Source organism: Ascaphus truei, chromosome 7, assembly GCF_040206685.1.
Source record: "Ascaphus truei isolate aAscTru1 chromosome 7, aAscTru1.hap1, whole genome shotgun sequence".
Taxonomy (NCBI): domain Eukaryota; kingdom Metazoa; phylum Chordata; class Amphibia; order Anura; family Ascaphidae; genus Ascaphus; species Ascaphus truei.
Window position 1 is genome coordinate 2,649,765 of NC_134489.1, and position 19,107 is coordinate 2,668,871.

The 19,107-nt window shown below is 47.5% G+C and overlaps 1 protein-coding gene across 3 annotated transcripts in view; it reads right to left on the reverse strand.

Moving 5' to 3' along the window:
* Positions 1-19,107, reverse strand: part of MEIS3 (Meis homeobox 3) — a 62,651-nt gene that overhangs the window by 21,581 nt on the left and 21,963 nt on the right. For all 3 annotated transcript variants that reach the window (XM_075606851.1, XM_075606850.1, XM_075606852.1), the window contains exon 7: positions 16,896-17,007. In XM_075606851.1, the coding sequence (XP_075462966.1) occupies positions 16,896-17,007 (112 nt within the window). The remainder of the gene's footprint in view (positions 1-16,895; positions 17,008-19,107) is intronic.

Sequence of the window (19,107 nt, forward strand, 5' to 3'; positions counted from 1 at the left end):
TAGGGCATCCGGGTGAACTAGTAAAACCAGAGGGGGCAGACAAACACTGTCTTCTTCTGGTCTTTGGAGCTCATGGGTACCTGGTAGAACCCAGACCTCACGTCCAGCACACTGAACCACTGGCTGCCAGATAAAGCACTGAGGATCTCTTCAATCCGCGGCAAGGTATATTGGTGCTGAGCCGTGCGGCGGTTCAGGGTGCGGTAATCCACGCATAGGTGCACGGATCTGTTCTTCTTGTGCACTACCACAATAGGAGAGGCATATTGGCTACGGGACTCTGCTACGATACCTGCCCTCTCCATCTCCTTCAGGAAGTCCTTCCACATCTCTGGGAGCTATGTGTCTGCAACGCTCACGAAATGGAGTGGCATCATTCAATCGGATTGTGTGTTAAGTACTCTTGCTGCAGCCCACATCCATCTCACTGGTGGAGAACACCTCCTGGCACTCTGCCAGCTTGTCGCTTAGCCATTTCTTCCACTCCGCGGGCAAGGGAGATTGCCCGAAGTCGAACTGCAATCCCGTAGGGGCTTCTCGCATGGAAGCCGCATTTACATGAGTGAGGGATCTTATTTGAGTAACCTGGTATATCCGCCAAGTGCTTGATCGACGTCAAACCATAAAAGGTGGGGTGAGTTATTCTGTATGGTCACCTTGAACCGGCGAGGAAGTGAAGACTTCCACTCCATCTCTGGCACCACCTTGAACCCTCTCTTGGTGTCCTCTCCGTGCATGGTCTCTAATGAAAAGTACCTGTCGGCCTTGTTGCCTCACTCCCCCTGGTGGAATCTCTGTCAACCCCTTCTCAAGGTTGAAAATTTTTCCAAATCTTTCTTTGGCAGAGATCCTATAGCATTCCTCTTTGAATACGGGGTGGATCTGCAAAGATGATCGGGGTAGTTCGCCGGCTTCTTGCAAATAGGGCTGGGTCAGGGCTCTCACCACATCCACGTTGGTCCCCAATATGATGGGGGAATTTGGGTGTTTCTGGGGCTCGGGACATATCAAGGCTTCCACTTCCATGGGGTGGGTTTTGTTGGTATTGAGCTGCGGTATATCCAGCCGCACTTGAATAACGCCATCAATGGGGTAGTTTTCACTAATAAGGCACCACTATTTTATCTTCTCCAACGACTGCATAGGCAGACGTTTTAGATGCAGGTCGTAAAATGGGCGGTAGATGATGGTCACTTGCGACCCAGTGACCAGCAATGCAGAAGAGTAGATGCCCTCCACTAGTACTCTTACTATGGCCGCAGGTCCTACTATATTGTAGGCATCCGATTGGGGTTTCTTTTCGGGGCTAGGAGCAGGGGCACTATCTGAGGGTGTGTACGGCTGTTCAGCCAGCGGCCGCGACACTCCACGGTTCGCTGTCTCTTGATAGCGTCCATGCAAGTCCATTCTGGCAGCACTTGTACTGCATGGTCTCTCCACTCTGCAAAATCCTCTTCTCCCAGCTGCGTGGGCCGCATCGCTGAGAAAGCTTTAAGCTTCAGATAGTGATAACCCTGGGAGGACTTGTCAGCCAATCTCTGTAATACTTCCTCATCGTCCGTGCCTCCGGACGTCGACTACGGCAATCCAACATTCTGCTGTGAGCTAACTCTGGATTAGCTCTGTTCTGTCTGGGGCTATTCTCATGGGATGGCCATGCAGGCCCCACTGATGCTGGGTGGGGACTGAAATCCTCCATCTGTATGGGTAGATTGGGGTATATGACTGGGCAACCAGTGGGTAGGGCTTCTGGAAAATGGAGGGCCCGGGGGCAATCATCTTCACTTAACTCGTTGCCAGCGGTAACTATTACTACACTCCAGCGGTAGGTAGGGTCCCACTTTCGGCCTTGAGCCCGGGCTCCAGCTAAACCAGAAAACCACCTTATGGAGGTGCAGATTTGCTGTGGGGGGGGGGGGGTGCCGGCCAGGACATCCCCCACCGTGACCACATGGCGGGGAGACTCGTGGAACGCCACGGCCCACTGACAGACCTCTTGTTTGGAGAGTACGAACATGGTTCCCTAAATTTGGTTATGCTATCTCTGGCACCCCAGGTCTGGATCTCAGCAGCGCCTCCAAATGTAGCCCCCTTTCCCTATGCCCAAGGTAACTAAGCGGCAACTACGCAAATAAGCAAATGCATCGCTGTTTACAAAGCTTTTAAGCACAGCATGGGACTAGCAAAGCAAGTCAAACCACTCACAGACATGTTTCGACCTTAATGGGTATCATCAGTGTGAGGTTGGTTTATACTTGCTTTGCAGTATTTGTAGGCTGGGTAGAATCCCTTGCTGCGGTGGAAGCACTGTATGCTAGGTTATAATGGTTGAAAGGCAGGGTTGGAGACCTGTCTAAGACATGTGAAGTGCTCACAAGTGATATTCTTTATTGGCTATATGCTAATGGTGGAGGTTTTTGTTAAAATGTAAATGGTAAACCTACCCAACCTAGAAATACTGCAAAGCAAGTATAAACTAACCTCACACTGATGATACCCATTAAGGTTGAAACATGTCTGTGAGTGGTTTGACTTGCTTTACTAGTCCCATGCTGTGCTTAAAAGTTTGTATGCAAGCAATGCATTCATGTGAATGGATATTCCAGGCAAAAGGTGATACATTGTGTGTATATATATATATGCAATACGATACCGTGTTTAAGACGAATATCAAGAGGCAGCACTCCAAAAGGTAGTCAAAAAACTTTGTATTATCAAGACATCACATGAGTTTTTTGACTACCTTTTGGAGTGCTGCCTCTTGATATTCGTCTCAAACACGGTATCGTACAGCAGCGGCAGCTCTTATTTGAGCAAAAGCCGCCGGCTGCATGCGTCTGGGAAGCGGGTAGCCGCGGCGCGTGGTGGCGCACTGTGACGTCACAGTAACATGCGCGCCCGGCTTCCCCAGGCTTCCCCGACACCCCTGGAGATCAAATTAGGGTAAGCGGGGGTGCGGGGAAGCAGAGGGGTAGAGCAGAAGCCGGGTTCGTGGTCCGGAAGGGGGGGTAATTGCGCGCGAAGTGGAGGGGGGGTGCGTGGGGAAAACGCAGCGGCGCGCGTTTTTTACTGGCGGCAGCTGGGGTAGATCCCGGCATGCCGCCGGCATTTACTTCAATAAAGTATGTCGCTACTGTATTGCCTATTTATTCTTTATAGGATTTGCACCCATCATCTTGATTTTCCCGACGGAGTGCCTGTTGTTCTTGCTTATTCGCTATATATATATATATATATATATATATATATATATATATATATATATATACACAGTGGTTGACAAATCACCCAAAAATCTACTCGCCATACTCGCCCGGGGGTTAAATCCACTCGCCCAGGGCAAGCAAATGTATAGGTTTGTCGAACACTCTATATATATATAGTTAAGTTATGGTGAGTAAAAAAAGTGACAAAAGCCCTCCACAGCAAAGCAAATATGCAAATGCCTGAGCCCCTGCAGCCGCAATGAGAGCGGCTTTAGCAGGGGCTTGCGCACGCTTCCGCACGCTTGCGGAAGCGTGTGTCTCACCAAGATTTCAGATTTGGCACTCGCCGGAGCGCAGGGCCGGTCACGTGAGCGGTTCGCCCAATGAGGGCGAACCAGCTCCGTGACGTCACTGGCACGCCCACGGACGGCGCGCGCTCTAAGGCCAGGGAAAGCACCGCTTTCCCTGAGCCTCAGTGCGCCTCCGCACGGACAAAGCGTCTATGTCCCAGGCCTAAGCCTCGTCTCTGAGAGCCTGGGGTGAGCTCTTTCTCCTCTCAGTGCGAGCTCCAGCCGGAGGGTCTCACACAATGTCTCTGGATCCTGTGACCTGGTTCCAGGCCGCAGGGCACCACGTGGCCGTGCAACACTCCTCTACTGGTGTCTCAGGGCCTAACTGGGGCCCAGGGGCAAGGTCTAGGCCTAGCCCAGGAAGCACGCCTCCCTGGACACTATTTTCTCCTTTGGTTCCTCTGTCCAGACTGACTCACGCTACCTGCATGCGGAGGATATCCTGTCTCTCCCTCCTGCGCGAATCCCATTGGCTGGGGCAACCCCATGTGGGCAGTCCCTCCCATTAGGGATTCTGGGACATGTAGTCCTGCAGCTGCATGTGCGGGGCTAACCTAAGATGGCCACCACACTCTGTGCATGCGCTCCTCGCCTCTCTGCGACAAAATGGCCGCCCCCAGGTCCCGATCGCGCAGAGCTCTGTGGAAGCACTAAACAGCTACCCCCTGGCAGGGTAGGGCGACTCGGCTACATATATACTGTATATATCACACACACACACTATAGGTATGAGATGTATATCACAAATGTGTAACACTCCCACCTTTGCAGCTGAGGTCTTTGATAAATTACCTCTAAAGGTCAACTTTTAGAAAGTGGCAAGGACTGCCATGGCAGCAAAAGTGTCCAAGCTATAACCCAATGCATTGCAGTGTTTTCAGCCATGCCCAGTGTTAGGGTCTACAGATCCAGCAACCCACTTAAGCACAGCTTTGCACCCTGGACATATTCTATTTGCTGACCTAGTTTCTCTGCATTTGCTTTAAAATGTATTTTTGTTTCTGGGTTTTTTTTCCCCACTGACTGTGCCACAAATCAGTGACTACACCTTTCAGACTGTGTCCCTTCATGGACTTCTCCCTTATCCTGCACAGTCTCTCTCTCCTGTCTCATAAACATAAATCAGAGGGGGGACTTCATAACAGCTGCTGAGCTCCTGTATCCTGCGGCAAAAGAGCAGCTTAAAAGCTTGCCTGGAGGGGGAGTAAATTATGCATCACAGGCTGCGTCTGCTTTGCACTATGTGCATGGTCTTGCTTCCCTCCCTTTACTTCCATAACACCCCCTCCCCGCCTTTGCTTTCCCTATGCAAAACCCTTCCCTGGCTGATTAATTTTCATAGCGCAAGAATTAAAGGAGGAACAACAAAAGGATGCATAGAACAAAGACATGAGACGCTAAAGGGGGTGGGGGATGGGGGGCTTTAAGCAGGTTGTTATATGTCATATGAGAGATGGGATGACAAGGTGGTGGAACTAAGAGTTGGGGTGTTTATTCCCTTATGTTAAATGAACCCCTTCAATGTAAAATGAAATGGAGTGAGAAAGTAGACAAAGGCAAGATGGGAAAATAAATCCATGTACGGAATAGCAGAATAAGGATATATTAGGAAGATATATTATGTATATGACTTTAAACTCTTTGCTGCCAGAGGCAAGCAATGCACTGCAAAGTGTCTTTTTTTTTTTTTTTTTTACCAATTCTGCTCTACATCCATCTTGATCACATACACTAATTGACATCACACTCACCCTCTTATACTTTGATGTGATCACCTTTTAAACACTAATTGCTTCCATTGGCTTCAAATGGTAAAACGCTATAAAAATTCAGGGTCACCCTCTTAAACACCTCCGTTACCACTGCCTATGTCTACGCGACAAATACTTATTACCATGCACGTCAATGGAATAACCCTATAGATTATGTTCATTGTCACTTTGTACAAACATTTCGGGGAAACACTCCTGAAACAACAAATGTTGTCAGATATTTTGATCTAATAAAGCTATAGAATCCCATACTAATATTCCCGAGTTAATCACTGCATCATTGCAACTATTGCAGCATTTCGCCTCAGAAGCTGACTAACCCCTAACGCCGCACGTCCTGTACATTGTTTTTTCTTGTGGTTAGACTTTTTGATTTAAAAATGACACTACTAAACATCTCTCAAATGAAGGAACTGTTACAGATGGCAGAGAAGACATTACAATGCTGATTTCATTCTATTCTGTCCGAAATATATCTTACAAACAAGACTGCGCTGTTGTGTGTTCATAAAATGAGAACAACTGGGCATTTACCCACAACTGCAACGCTACGATGGATTTCTACCTAAATGGACTGTTACACATTTTTAAAAATGTTCTGTTTTTGAATGTGCAGGGGTTGATTGATTTGATGAGATTAATGATGAGTTTCTTCTATTTATTTATTTTTAATATTAAAATTACGGGGTTTTATTCACATTCCCAAAAACCCATATATGTTGCGAAATGTGACAGTGGTTGGAGAGAATGGTACGCCTGCGTTAGCTGTTTATTTTACGCTAATCCCGTTTACATACTTCAAGGGGCGGCTGGAAGAGGGGAGGGACAGGGGGGGAAAAGCTGCTGGGTGGGGGGGAAAAGCTGCTGGGGGGGGGGGGGGTTGGAGAGGGGAAAGGGGTCCCTGCAGGCCCCCCTCCCCTATTCTGTGATTAACAAACACTCCCTGTAGTTTTATGACAACCCATGCTGTGAGTCAATGAAGCAGACACACAGTGAAACAGCAGGGGGAGGGAGAAGTGGGAAAGGTTGGGGAAGGAGGGGGGGGGAGGATGGTGGCGCAGAGATTTATGAATGAGAAGTAGTTCGCAGATGGAAAAAAAAAAGAAAACTTTCTCTGGCAGCTGAGTTAGGGCACAGTACTGAATTTACACTTCTGGCATCTGATGACCTTGAAGTTTGGAGAGAGAGGGCAGGAGGGAAGGGGAGGTCTATTGGCACAGGGAGAAAAGCAAGCTGTGATTTCAGTGCTAACCCCTTTACTGCCAGAGGGGCCTGCAATGTATTTTCCACACAAACTTATGCTCAAGGTTTTAATGGGATCACCCTATTGAGTCAGGATCAGTTGCAAGTATCAGTTAACGCTGTAGAATCCAATGGGATCACCTTCTTATTAATTTACCCCGTTTCCTTCAGTGGGATCACCCTAATAAGCCGGAATCACCCTCTCACCTTTAGTTGCACCCATATATTTCAATTGGATAATCCTATTAGGTCAGGATCACTCTCTTACACACATCCATTAACTCTATACAATCAATAGGATCACCATATTATACACACACTTTGCCCCCATTGACTTCTATGGATCACCCTCTTCTTAGCCAGAAATTCGCTCATACATAAATCATGAGGGTGAGCCGCACACAAGCAGTTTAACACTCTGCAGACCTCACCCTCCCCAAATCTCCGAAGATCAGAGGGGTCAGTCTGGTCTGTGTAATGCTACCCTCTCTGTGCCCTCTCAGCTGGGCATCCCCTGTTCTCAGATACTGATCAGACAGATGGTGAGTGCAGGAATCTAAAGCTTAATTAGCATAGTGGTGATCCTGATCTGTTCAGCAAACACTTAAACTGCCCTCCTGATAAACCAGCACAACCATACAGCTGCTTCCCAATTTTCCAACATGCAGGTCACATGTAACTCTGGTGTCCACCCCTACTTCAAAGGTGTATCCTGATTGGTGACTTTTTTTTATTTGCGGTCTTCTTGGTGCAACAAAATATTTTTTTCTAATCATTTTTCATTGATAATATTTGCACAATCTTGGAGCGGTTTTAAAGCTGGGAGACTGATTAAGTAGCTCCTGTGGTTTCTTCTTATTTATTCTTAAACGGCCAGTCCCTCCTTGGACCAGAGTGATACTAGTGACATGTTTAATATGTTAAGTGATACCTGGAGTCTTTTAAACAAAACAAAACGTTTCAAGCATATGTATTTACAGAAAAATTAAAAAAACTCAACTCTAATGCTTTGGGGGTTTTCCTATCTGTATCTAATATCTAAGTTCTCTAGGGTAGGCATTACTTTTCATGCACTTGTACTGTATATTGGTTGCACTTATTGTACTATAATTTCCTGTACCCTACTGTCTATTTTGTAAAGTGCTGACAACCTTATTGGCACTATAATAATAAAAATAGACATAGATAGGACCGTCAACGCTCTAATCTATAGGTTAGATAGAAGCATGATCTTATTCTTTGTAAATGAATTAAGATGCCATTATTAGCCCAACAGATTAACATACACATCTGATAAGCATTATTTCAGCAGACCCCAACAGAATGAAGTGTTTGATTTTTGAGAGTACAAAGAAGTAATGTTACATTCTGGATGAGGGAATTTTTTAAGTGAACTAATTACAGACCAATTTTTGGACCCGCTGGGTGGGGCTGCCCTAGTGACTCCTGAGTCCGCAGACACAATGTGCTATATGAACACATAATGAGATATTGGAAGCTTTTTCATGTTTCCCAGTGAGACGCCATGTTTACAATAGACATGATGATGTCATTATAACAACCTGTACCAAACACAGTACAGATGTAGTATGATATCCCATTGAATGGCACACATTGGGATGTTTTCCTGCTCATGATAAACCTATAATGGTGCCTGAAAAATTAGGCCTTAATAGTAAAGCATTGTAATTGTTCTGGACATGGTCTGTTATTTGCTGTAACGCCTGTTGGAATGTTCAACCCTTAGAATGCCACCACAGTACTATTTAATTATAAACCCAGTTTATAATGGCAATAATGATCAATTTGGAGGTTTCTACCATTCAAGAAAGGAACAGCAAGAACGCTGAACTTCAGAGACAACAGTAAGTCTTTAAAGCAGCAGCCTGCCTAACTAACCCCCCGTTCTGGATGCAAATCATGCTAGTTTCAGCTTCAGTGCCCCCCCCGGGTCCCCTACATTTTTACCAGATTATATTAATTATTATATGTAGCCAGGCTCCCTCTGGGCTCTATTCCTCTCCCCTCTCTGCCGCTCACTTCCGCTGCGGTCGGGAGAGTTGCGGCAGGTTGCGGGGGCGCGCGAGTGCAGGTGGCGGGTGCGCGCGTCTTTGGGAGGTGTCGGGATAGTGGGCAGGTTGCCAAGATGTGCAGGGAGCGCTCCGGTGCTCTGGAGGCTCCGCGGCAGCCTGAGCACTCAGGGCGCCGCCATTGTGTGTTGCACAGTGCAGACATCATCCGCATGGGGAACTACATTACCCAGTAGCGTCTGGGGCTGCCATGTTAGCTGCTGCAATACAGTCAATAGGGCTTCTGGATTCCCCTGCTCTGCAAATTGATACTTTTGGCGCGCTGTGAGCCACGCCAGTTGGTGCTGGGACAAGATAGATGTAGGAGGTATGTGCAGGGGTCTGTGACTCCTGCACTAGGCTAGAATCACACCCGTAGGCCCCAACTAGGCCCTGACTCATCTCAGCTTGTGGTTGCTGCAGGGACCGGCGCATAGGATAGAGACATGGCCTTGTAGAATCAGTATCAGTGAGGAACACAGCCAGGACGTGGCAACATCCTGGCCCTTGGTGGACAGATCACCCCTGAATGGACATTCGCTGAGGTGGACACCTCACTTCGAGACGCTTCCCCGCAAGAACGGACGCACCGGAGCTGCCAAGCACAGTTGGGTCTGTGAACTCCATCGCAGGACATAAGGATACATAAGGATGTATGGAGAAGTAGAAGGAGAAGTTACAGCTCACGAGCTGGTAGAAATGCTACCCCAGTCCTATACGCGCGAGGACGATGAAGACGAGCTAATGGCGCAGTTCAAGGCTCTCCGCCAAAAAGAAGGAGAAGACTTGTATGCCTTTGTCCGCAAGATCCCGCTGTCCCTGGGGACCCTTCTATCCAAGAACATCATATCGGCCGCATAAGTGGACCGGTACCGGTTCAAACAGCTACTGAAGGGTTTGCTACCTTCCCACCCCATAGCTCTGGTGATGCGGACCGCCCCGGCCACCACAGCACCGCCCAGCTACATGGATTTGATGCGGCACATCAGAAGACACGCGGTGCAGCTGCATTTCCATGACCCCAAAAAGACCAGAGAACTCCTCAAGAGCGACACCCAGGGAAACCCCGCTCCAAAGGTCAAGAAACAGTATAGCAGGGAGGAGGAGGCTCCACCCAAATCACCCTCCATCAAGTCCAGACCATCAGGAAGGGCCTCTCCCACGTACAAGGCTCGCCCTGAACTCAGTGAAGTCATCTGCTATGGCTGTGGGCAGAAGGGTCACTTCTTCAGGGAATGCCCAGAGAAGGACGACCAAGAAAAAAAAACCTCCAAGTAGAACGAGCTCTGCTCGGTCCATGATCTGCCGCATACAGACTGCCGAGGCAGAGCCCCCCGAAACCCCTCCTGAGCCAAGCCCCAACGATGGAACCCCACCATTGGATGCATACAGTCGCGTAGGCCCTTCCGCCATCGTGTGGGTTGTTCTGGATGGTGTCTATTCATCCGCCTTGTTGGACACTGGGTCGCAGGTGACCATCGTATACGAAAGTTCTATGATCAACACCTCAAACACCGTCCGTTGCAGTCGGTGGACCACATGAAGGTGAGGGGGCTAAACAATGAGGATTATAGCATTGCTTTGCAGTATTCTCAACGGGAGAGATGGATGTAGGCTGTAGCCGAAGCACCCACCACACTATCCGGCCTAGGGATTCCACTCCCTTCCGTGAACGCTCTCATCGCATCGCCCCTAGGGATGTGGACGATGTAAGGAATGTCTTGCAAGAGATGGAGACAGCCGGGATTGTGACGGAATCTCGTAATCCCTACACCTCGCCCATAGTGGTGGTATGGAAAAAGAATGGGTCCGTGAGACTGTGTGTCGATTACCGAACCCTAAACAACCGCACGGTACCTGGTCAGTACACTCTTCCTCGCATTGAAGAGATCCTCAATGCTCTAACCGGTAGTTAATGGTTCAGTGTCCTAGACTTACGATCCTGGTATTACCAGGTGCCCATGAGTAAAGAGGACCAGGAAAAGACAGCCTTCGTCTGCCCCCTGGGGTTCTATCAATATACGTGCATGCCCCAAGGAATCTGTGGGGCCCTTGCAACCTTCCAGCGCCTAATGGAGAAAACTATTGGCGACATGAACCCTCTGGGGTGTTTAGTCTACCTGGATGATATTATTGTATTTGGTAAGACCTTGGAGGAGCACGAAGAACGGCTGCTTAAGGTGCTGGACCATCTTGGGAAAAAAGGGCTGAAACTGTCAATCAACAAGTGTCGGTTCTGTCACACCTCGGTGACCTACGTGGGAAACATCGTGTCTGCCAAGGGAATCGCCACTGATCCGGCCAAAATGGAAGCTGTCGTGAACTGGCCTCACCCAGAGAATGTCATCGAGCTTCGATAATTCCTAGGCTTCTGTGGATACTACCGTCGCTTTGTGGAGGGGTACTCCAGTAGAGCCAAGCCCCTCAACAACCTCTTAAAAATATATCCCGAAGATACAGGGCGAAAGGACACCTCGGCTCATCAGCCGTTCGGCGATAAGTGGACGCCCGAGTGTGAACGGGCCTTCCAGGGCTTGAAGAAAAGCCTGACAGAAGCACCGGTTCTTCCCTATGCTGACCCAGAATAGCCATATGTTCTGCACATGGACGCCAGTCTCAAAGGACAAGGTGCCGCCCTACATCAGAAACACCCAGAAGGACTTCGGCCTGTGGCCTATGTCAGTCGCAGTCTGACCCCCAATGAACAAAACTACCCCATTCACAAGTCAGAGTTTCTTGCTCTCAAATGGGCAGTCGTGGATAAACTCCATGACTACCTCTATGGAGTCACTTTCGAGGTAAGGACGGATAACAATCCCCTCACTTACATCTTGACATCCGCAAGTTGGATGCGTCTGGTCACCGATGGCTAGCACCCATATCCAATTACAACTTCACCCTGAAGTATAAACCTGGTCCCCTGAACATTGGCGCCGATGCTCTATCTCGACGACCAGGACTAAGTGCCACTCCTGATGATGAACAATGGGAAGAGATCCAAGGGCCAGGGATGCGGGCTATGTGCAGTACCTCTGCCATTATTGATGACCGAGTGGCCTTAGGCTACGGTTATAGTGCCGGCGACGCGACGGTCGCTGAATAATCAAATAGAGATGACTTCCAGCGATCGCGACCAATCCGTCGCTCCATCGTGCCGTCGCGTCACGCTTATTATAAGCACACACGACGGCAGCAATGCATTTGTTTTGCCGCAATGTCGCATCGCTGTCGCCAACACTATAAGCACAGGCTTTTCCCGCCACTTACTGTGATCCAAAGGGGATGAATATAACTCACGATAAAGTGATACGGTGGAAGGATCTGGTGGACTACCAAATAAGGGAACCTATAATCGTCATCATCTGGCAAGCTGTCCAATGGAAGAAACCGGCCCTCCTGAAACGTGCTCCTAGAGACATGGTTGCTTTGCTGATGCGGGAAGCGGACAAGTTCGAAATTTACAACTGCTTACTCTATCGGGTGGTGCAATATCACAACCACCCGGATAGAAGACAATTGATCTTACCTCGGAACTTACAGCATATGGTGTTGAGATCCTTACATGACGAGCATGGACATCTCGGTGTGGAAAAGACCTTTGGGTTGGTCCGAGACCGATTCTTCTGGCCGAAGATGCGAGAATCAGTGGAACAACATTGCCGCCGATGTTTCAGGTGCATCCACCGCAAGACTCTCCCAAACCGAGCATCGCCCATGGCTCATCTGAAAAGTTCAGGCCCTATGGACTTAGTGTGCATGGACTTCCTGTGCATTGAGCCTGATACCCAGGGAATATGCAACGTGTTGGTCATCACGGACCATTATACACGGTATGCCCAGGCCTTTCCCACTAAAAACCAAAAAGCCAACATGGTAGCAAAAATCCTGTGGGAAAAGTATTTTGTGCACTATGGTCTTCCAAACCGTCTCCGATCAAGGCTGGGATTTCGAGAGCACTTTGATTCAGGAATTGCTCAAAATGCTGAATATTACTAAATCCCGGATGACTCCATACCTTCCTGAAGGAGACGCATTGCCAGAACGGTTCAACAGGACACTGTTGTACATGCTAGGAACCCTGAAGGGTGCTCAGAAGACCGAATGGAGCTGACACGTGGAGGCCTTGGGACACGCGTACAACTGTACCCACAATAAGTCAACTTGATTCTCCCCATACTTCCTTATGTTTGGGCGAGAAGCTACACTGCCAGTAGATGTACGCCTTTGGGTTTCGACGGGTGGGATACACAATGCCACCCATTTTAAATATGTGCAAAGACTTCAGGCAAATCTGCAAAAGGCTTACCAACAAGCCGAGAAGTCTGCCGCTAAGCTTAACGCCGACAACAAAAGGCGCTACGACCATAAGGTCAAACATCGGGAGATTCATCCTGGAGATGCTGCGCTGCTCCGCAATTTGGGAGTCCCGGGAAAACATAAGATAGCGGACCGTTGGAGGGACAGCATAAACGAAGTTGAGTCACAGATGCCGGGCCTCCCGGTCTATCGCATAAAAGCTGCGGATGGACGGATAAAGGTATGGCACTGAAATCATCTGCTTCCCATCGCACAAGTGGGAGATGATGAACCCGAAATACTGGCGACACCCTTGGATGGTGAGCCGAATCCATCAGAGGTTGGTCAAGAGACTGTAAATAATAATACCGACTCTGAAGACCCTATGGAAGGACCCTCTCAAAGGGACACTTAACTTCAAGGGGCATCTCCCGGAGGAGCCACGGGTAAAGGGCCCCGTACACAAACACTTACAAACACTTACACAGGTGGCTCCAGCGAGTCAGCCTATGAATCCACGAAGCCCGTGCTTTGTGCCAGAAAGAGACTGTTCAGAGACATTATTACCCCCAACGGGAGAGGCTGAGCCTCAGGACTATGCCTATTACTCCCCCGAGGGAGTTGCTGCAGAATAGCTCCGACGGAGCCAAAGATACAGGCATCCCCCAACTAGTATGACTCAGCAGTGGGCTCGCAATAAAGTGATATCTATAATTACTATGTTCAACGAACTTCACAATTTAATGTGATAAGTTGTATATATTATATCTGCATTTTTATTGTGTAACTGTTATATATAGTTTTCTATATGTCACACTGTTCCCAAGCTGGGTCGTTGGTGTTTTTCACCAGGGGGAGGATGTAGCCAGGCCCCATCTGGGCTCTATTCCTTTCCCCTCCCTGCCACTCACCTCCGCTGCGGTCGGGAGAGTTGCGGCCGGTTGCGGGGGCGCGCGAGTGCAGGTGGCGGGTGCGCGCCTTCGGGAGGTGTCGGGCTAGTGGGCAGGTTGCCAAGATGTGCAGGGAGCACTCCGGTGCTCCGAAGGCTCCGCGGCAGCCCGAGCACTCAAGGCGCCGCCATTGTGTGTCGCGCATGCGCAGTGCAGAAATCTAGCGGCGGCCATTACATAGTTACATTGTAGATGAGGTTGAAAAAAGACATATGTCCATCAAGTTCAATCTATGCTAAATTTAGACAACAGATACTTTATCCTATATCTATACTTAATTATTGATCCAGAGGAAGGCAAACAACAAACCCCAGAGTCATATCATCCAATGATATCTCATAAGGGGAAAATAAATTCCTTCCTGACTCCAAGAATTGGCAATCGGATTAATCCCTGGATCACATCCTTCCCATGTTTACTTTTTTGGTATATCCCTGTATACTTTTCCCATCTAAAAAGATGTCCAACCTTTTTTTGAACAAATCTATCGTATCTGCCATCACAGTCTCCATGGGTAATGAATTCTACATTTTAACTGCCCTTACTGTAAAGAACCCTTTCCTTTGTTGCTGGTGAAATCTCCTTTCCTCCAACCTTAATGGATGGCCCCGTGTCCTTTGTACTGCCCATGGGATGAATAGTTCTTTTGAAAGCTCCTTGTACTGTCCCCGAATATATTTGTATATAGTTATCATATCCCCTCTTAGACACCTCTTTTCTAATGTAAATAAATCTAATTTCGCTAGCCTCTCCTCATAAGTTAGATTGTCCATCCCCTTTATTAATTTGGTAGCTCTTTTCTGCACTCTCCCTAGTTCCATAATGTCTTTTCTTAGGATTGGTGCCCAAAATTGTACTCCATATTCAAGGTGTGGTCTTACTAATGCTTTGTAAAGGGGCATAATTATGGGGCACAATAAGCTCCACATGGGGAACTACATTACCCAGCAGCCTATGGGGCTGCCATGTCACCTGCTGCAATACAGTCAATAGGGCTTCTGGATTCCCTAGTGAGGGACACAGCCAGGACGCGGCAGCATCCTGGCCCTTGGTGGTCTGGAACCAGAGCACCCCTGAAGGGACTGTCACTAAGGTGGACACCTCACGGGGTGACGCTTCCCCACAAGAACGGATGCACTGGAGCTGCCAAGCACAGTTGGGTCCGTGAACCCCATCGCAGGACATAGCATGCCCGGGTGTGGACACACCCGGCAGGTACCTTCATCAAAGTGCACCAACATATACAGTACAGTGGCAGCGCTGACCACACATAAAGGTTGGGGGGCTTTATCCTTGTGGTTGAGTGCCCAAGGGCTTCTAAGGTACGGTGAAGACTGTGGACAAGAGTGTGGGACCTTGGTGGGTGGTTACGGCCGTGTCCGGCTGGCGGGTAGCTGTAACCAGTAGCAAATTCATATATCTTGTAAAATGTCCTTTTATGTTATACCAAGTGTGGTTACTGTGTAATCATATATGCCTATATATGTATATGGGTCCTGTAATGGGCAAATCCACATAGTAGGATCCATTACAGGTGGAGGCGCTGACGAAGATTGTTCCAGAATACACCCGAGGCTCCCTGCAGCGGAGGGTCAGACCTCCTGTGAGCAACAGGTATTGCACCACATGTACACCGTAGACACATATCTCAGAGGGTGGGGATACATGTGCTACATATATATTATAGTTGTTTTTTTTTCAAGGGATTTAAATGGCCATCCAATATGTAGACTGAGTGGCTTCCTATTGCCATAGGACCCACAAGATTTAAAGGAACTTTTAAAACTGGTAACTTCAATGGTAACTATCAAGGGAACTGGGGGTGCATTGAGCTGAAAATAGCATAGTTCATCACCAGAGGACACCCTGGTTCCAAAACAATTACAAAAACAAGGGGGAGGCAGGGGCAGGCTGTGTAACTGAAAGGGCAGCTGCATATTCCAGGCCTCAGAGGGTGCTCTATACCTGGCCTCCCTGCTACTCTCTGATCGGGGTAAGGCAGGATACCGTATATGTAATCTGTGTGTGTGGCGGGTTACTTTAATGTATGTATGGGATGTGAGGGTTCATTTGGTGTCTGTATGGGGTGCGGGGGGTTAATTTTTGGCGTATATATGGTGTTTCAGGGTTAATTGGGTTCATGAATGGGGCTTGGGGGGTAAAGAGTAGGTGGGATTGCTGCTTCCATTAAAACGTGTTTCTCTACCTATTGCAACACATTTGACTGTTAAATATTTTTTCATATAGCGCTGCACAAAACATTTTGCAGTCCCAAGAGCTTACAGTCTAATGTTGGTGGCAGATACGCGTCTTCCTTCCTTGTGACCTCGGGTCACTATATACATTGGGATTGAAGCCAGGGTCATCCACTTCAAAGGCTGTGTTTTTACGACAGAGCTACTCCTCCTTCAACCCTAGGATAACCTTAAAGCTGCAGACGAAGCAATATCTTACATGTGTGTTTTTTTTTAGATAAACCAGTTCAGTACTATGAGGAAATACTTTTTTTTAAAAACAACTCAATTCCATTTTTTCTGTATTATAATGTAACAAGCATTTTTGTTTCTATAGCAACCATTTACAACGTCATATCGCCTTCCTCTTCTAAAACAGGCTCAGGCACACCCCTTTTGAGCTCTACCTTCTCTCTAGCAGTGCACCAATTGTATCTAGTGACTGCCTGGTTACTTAATCTTCCCCACAGAATTTTGCATCTTTGGTCTTCTTCTGCTGCACTGACAGCCATTTAGTGAACCCCAGAACAAAATCTTCACTGATCGATCACAGCAGAATGGATCGATCAGCAACTTAGCTAATTACTTATTGTGTGGATTGTGTTGATGCACATGTTAAAGGAAGAAAAATAAATAAATAAACGCAGCTTGGACTGCTGCTTTAAGATACAGGATACTATTGTTTACCGCAAGCATCTACTACCCTTTGAGAAGCTCAATATGTTCCCCAGAAGTACCAGAACCCAAAGCCCCCTGTCATTTAACACTTCCCTTACCCTGCTCACTAGAGTTGTCTCCACTTTGAGAAGCGAGGCCCCCACTAGATGGTCCCGGTGTTCCCGAGTGCGTGGAGCCCGTCTCGTCATGATCCCGGATCCAGGAATTGTTCTGGGGATAGAGATTTACAGGAGAGTTAAGGCTGGCTTGAGTGAACTGTATATATTTAACACCAATTCAATCAGCTACTTCAGTCTTGGACAGATCTAAAAAAAATGTTCTGGGGCCTCTTAATCATGGCAGTCTTAAAGCTAACTGCAACATTGGAATCCATTCTGACCACATTTAGATGTGATCTCGGAGCAGGGACTCCTTTTCCTATATGTGCTTTTATGTCTGAAGCACTTATTTCCATGATCTCTTATTTGTTATTTATATGATTGGCATGTGTATTACTGCTGTGAAGCGCTATGTACATTATACAATATAAATAAAAACATACATACATCTCTGAGCTATCCCTTAATAAAAGCAGAATACGTTGTGCATTCTATGGAACTTGTTATTGGGCTTGTTAGAGAGACTTCTATAAGTAGATTAAGAGCAAAGGGGTTATGTGGCTGTGCTATCACTTTATTGCAAATCCCCTTACATTTTGTGAAGATAGGCTAGGAGTTCTAAATACAGTATGCAAAGTTTCAATAAACATGTTTTCTCTGTACAGGGACTCTGATTTAAATGTATGATATAGATCCATTTGCTTGTAACATTTTGGGTGGATACAAAGCCTGCCACCTCTCACAAAGGGAGAGAAGTGAACCTTAAATCCTTACATTTGCAGTTCTGTTAAAACATTTCCAGGGGAACTTCTTTCAAGAACGTTCTTGAAATACTTGCATGTGTAATAAATACATCAGTCGCTAAAATGTAATGTAGCCTTCCAACAACAGCAACAAAAACCAAACTCACTGACATTTAGAGGGAGATTTTGATTTTTTACGGTCATTTTTTTGTGCTTTTTGAAAACCTAACACTGGGACAGATAAGGAGGATGAAAAGGAACTCTGCTGTTTAGGATGCAGGGTCATTTTCATTTGTACATACACCCCCTCTGGGAGCTGAAGTGACCCTTAGTGACCCTTTAATCCTATATTCAAAGGGACTTGTTGCCTTTAGGCTCTGACCAAGCTCCAGCTACTTGCATTATGTAGTAAGCTGCTGGTTTCAGGTGATCAGAGTGAGAGTTCGGGTTCCAGCTGGGAGTGTTAGGATATAGTGTAACCACGACCCTTCAACCCTATCCTGATTAACCTGGAGGTTGCGATTGGGAGACCCCAGATAAGCATTGGGGGACAAGGGTTAAGGAGGGAGCGTGCCGGAGGCACATGCGGTAGCTCTGACCCTCCATAAAAGGGAAGGTTTGTAGGACAAGATTCTTGTATAAAATCTGCAGGGGGTTTTGGGTTAGCAACACCAACTGTAAATTAAGTACAGGCTCAATGTCCTTCCATTGCTCAGACTGCCCTTAACCCTTTAGCTGCAAGGAAAGTAAACCATAGTTGTAAAATCCACTTTGGATCAAAAAAAAGGGCTGGGAAAGGGGAGGAAAGAGGAGCAGGATGACACGAACAATGCTAAAATAGCATTGTATAAATAAATAGACATTTCACCGCGAAATAAATCAACCCCATTCAGAGCCGTAGGGGTCAGCGATGAGGCACTGAAGTTGACTAGAAGCCTATTGCTTTTTACGAGACTGCATGTCTTTTGTCCTCTCTGCTCCTAACTGACCATCGCTTTTCTGTCACGGTCCCCCTTAGCTTCACCTCACTGGCCAGGAAACTTCCACAATTCAAAGTTGGTTTTTTTATTTGTTTTTTTAAATAAACACCATAGAAAAAACAAGAATCTTATATGACGTAAGAGAAACAGACATTGTGAAATACTGTGTAGCTGTAAAGCATTTTAGCACTTCATTTTTCTTTATTAAGGGCAATCAATAAAATCGCATTTTTATACAAAGAAAGTTGCAGTTGTGTAATACTGAGGCCCCAGTACCTCCGCTGCACGCGCGCCCGCGAGACTGGCGGCGCGTGCAGCCGATTCCCCTGGTCCGCAGGGAGCTGCAGACCAAAATACAGGGGGGGGGCGTGATGGGGGAGGGACGGGGGCGCGGCCGTGACATCACCCGGCAGGTTCGCCCTCATTGGCTGAACCACCGATGGGCTTAGCGCTCTGTCGCGACTCCTGATCACAATTCTCTTGCGAGCA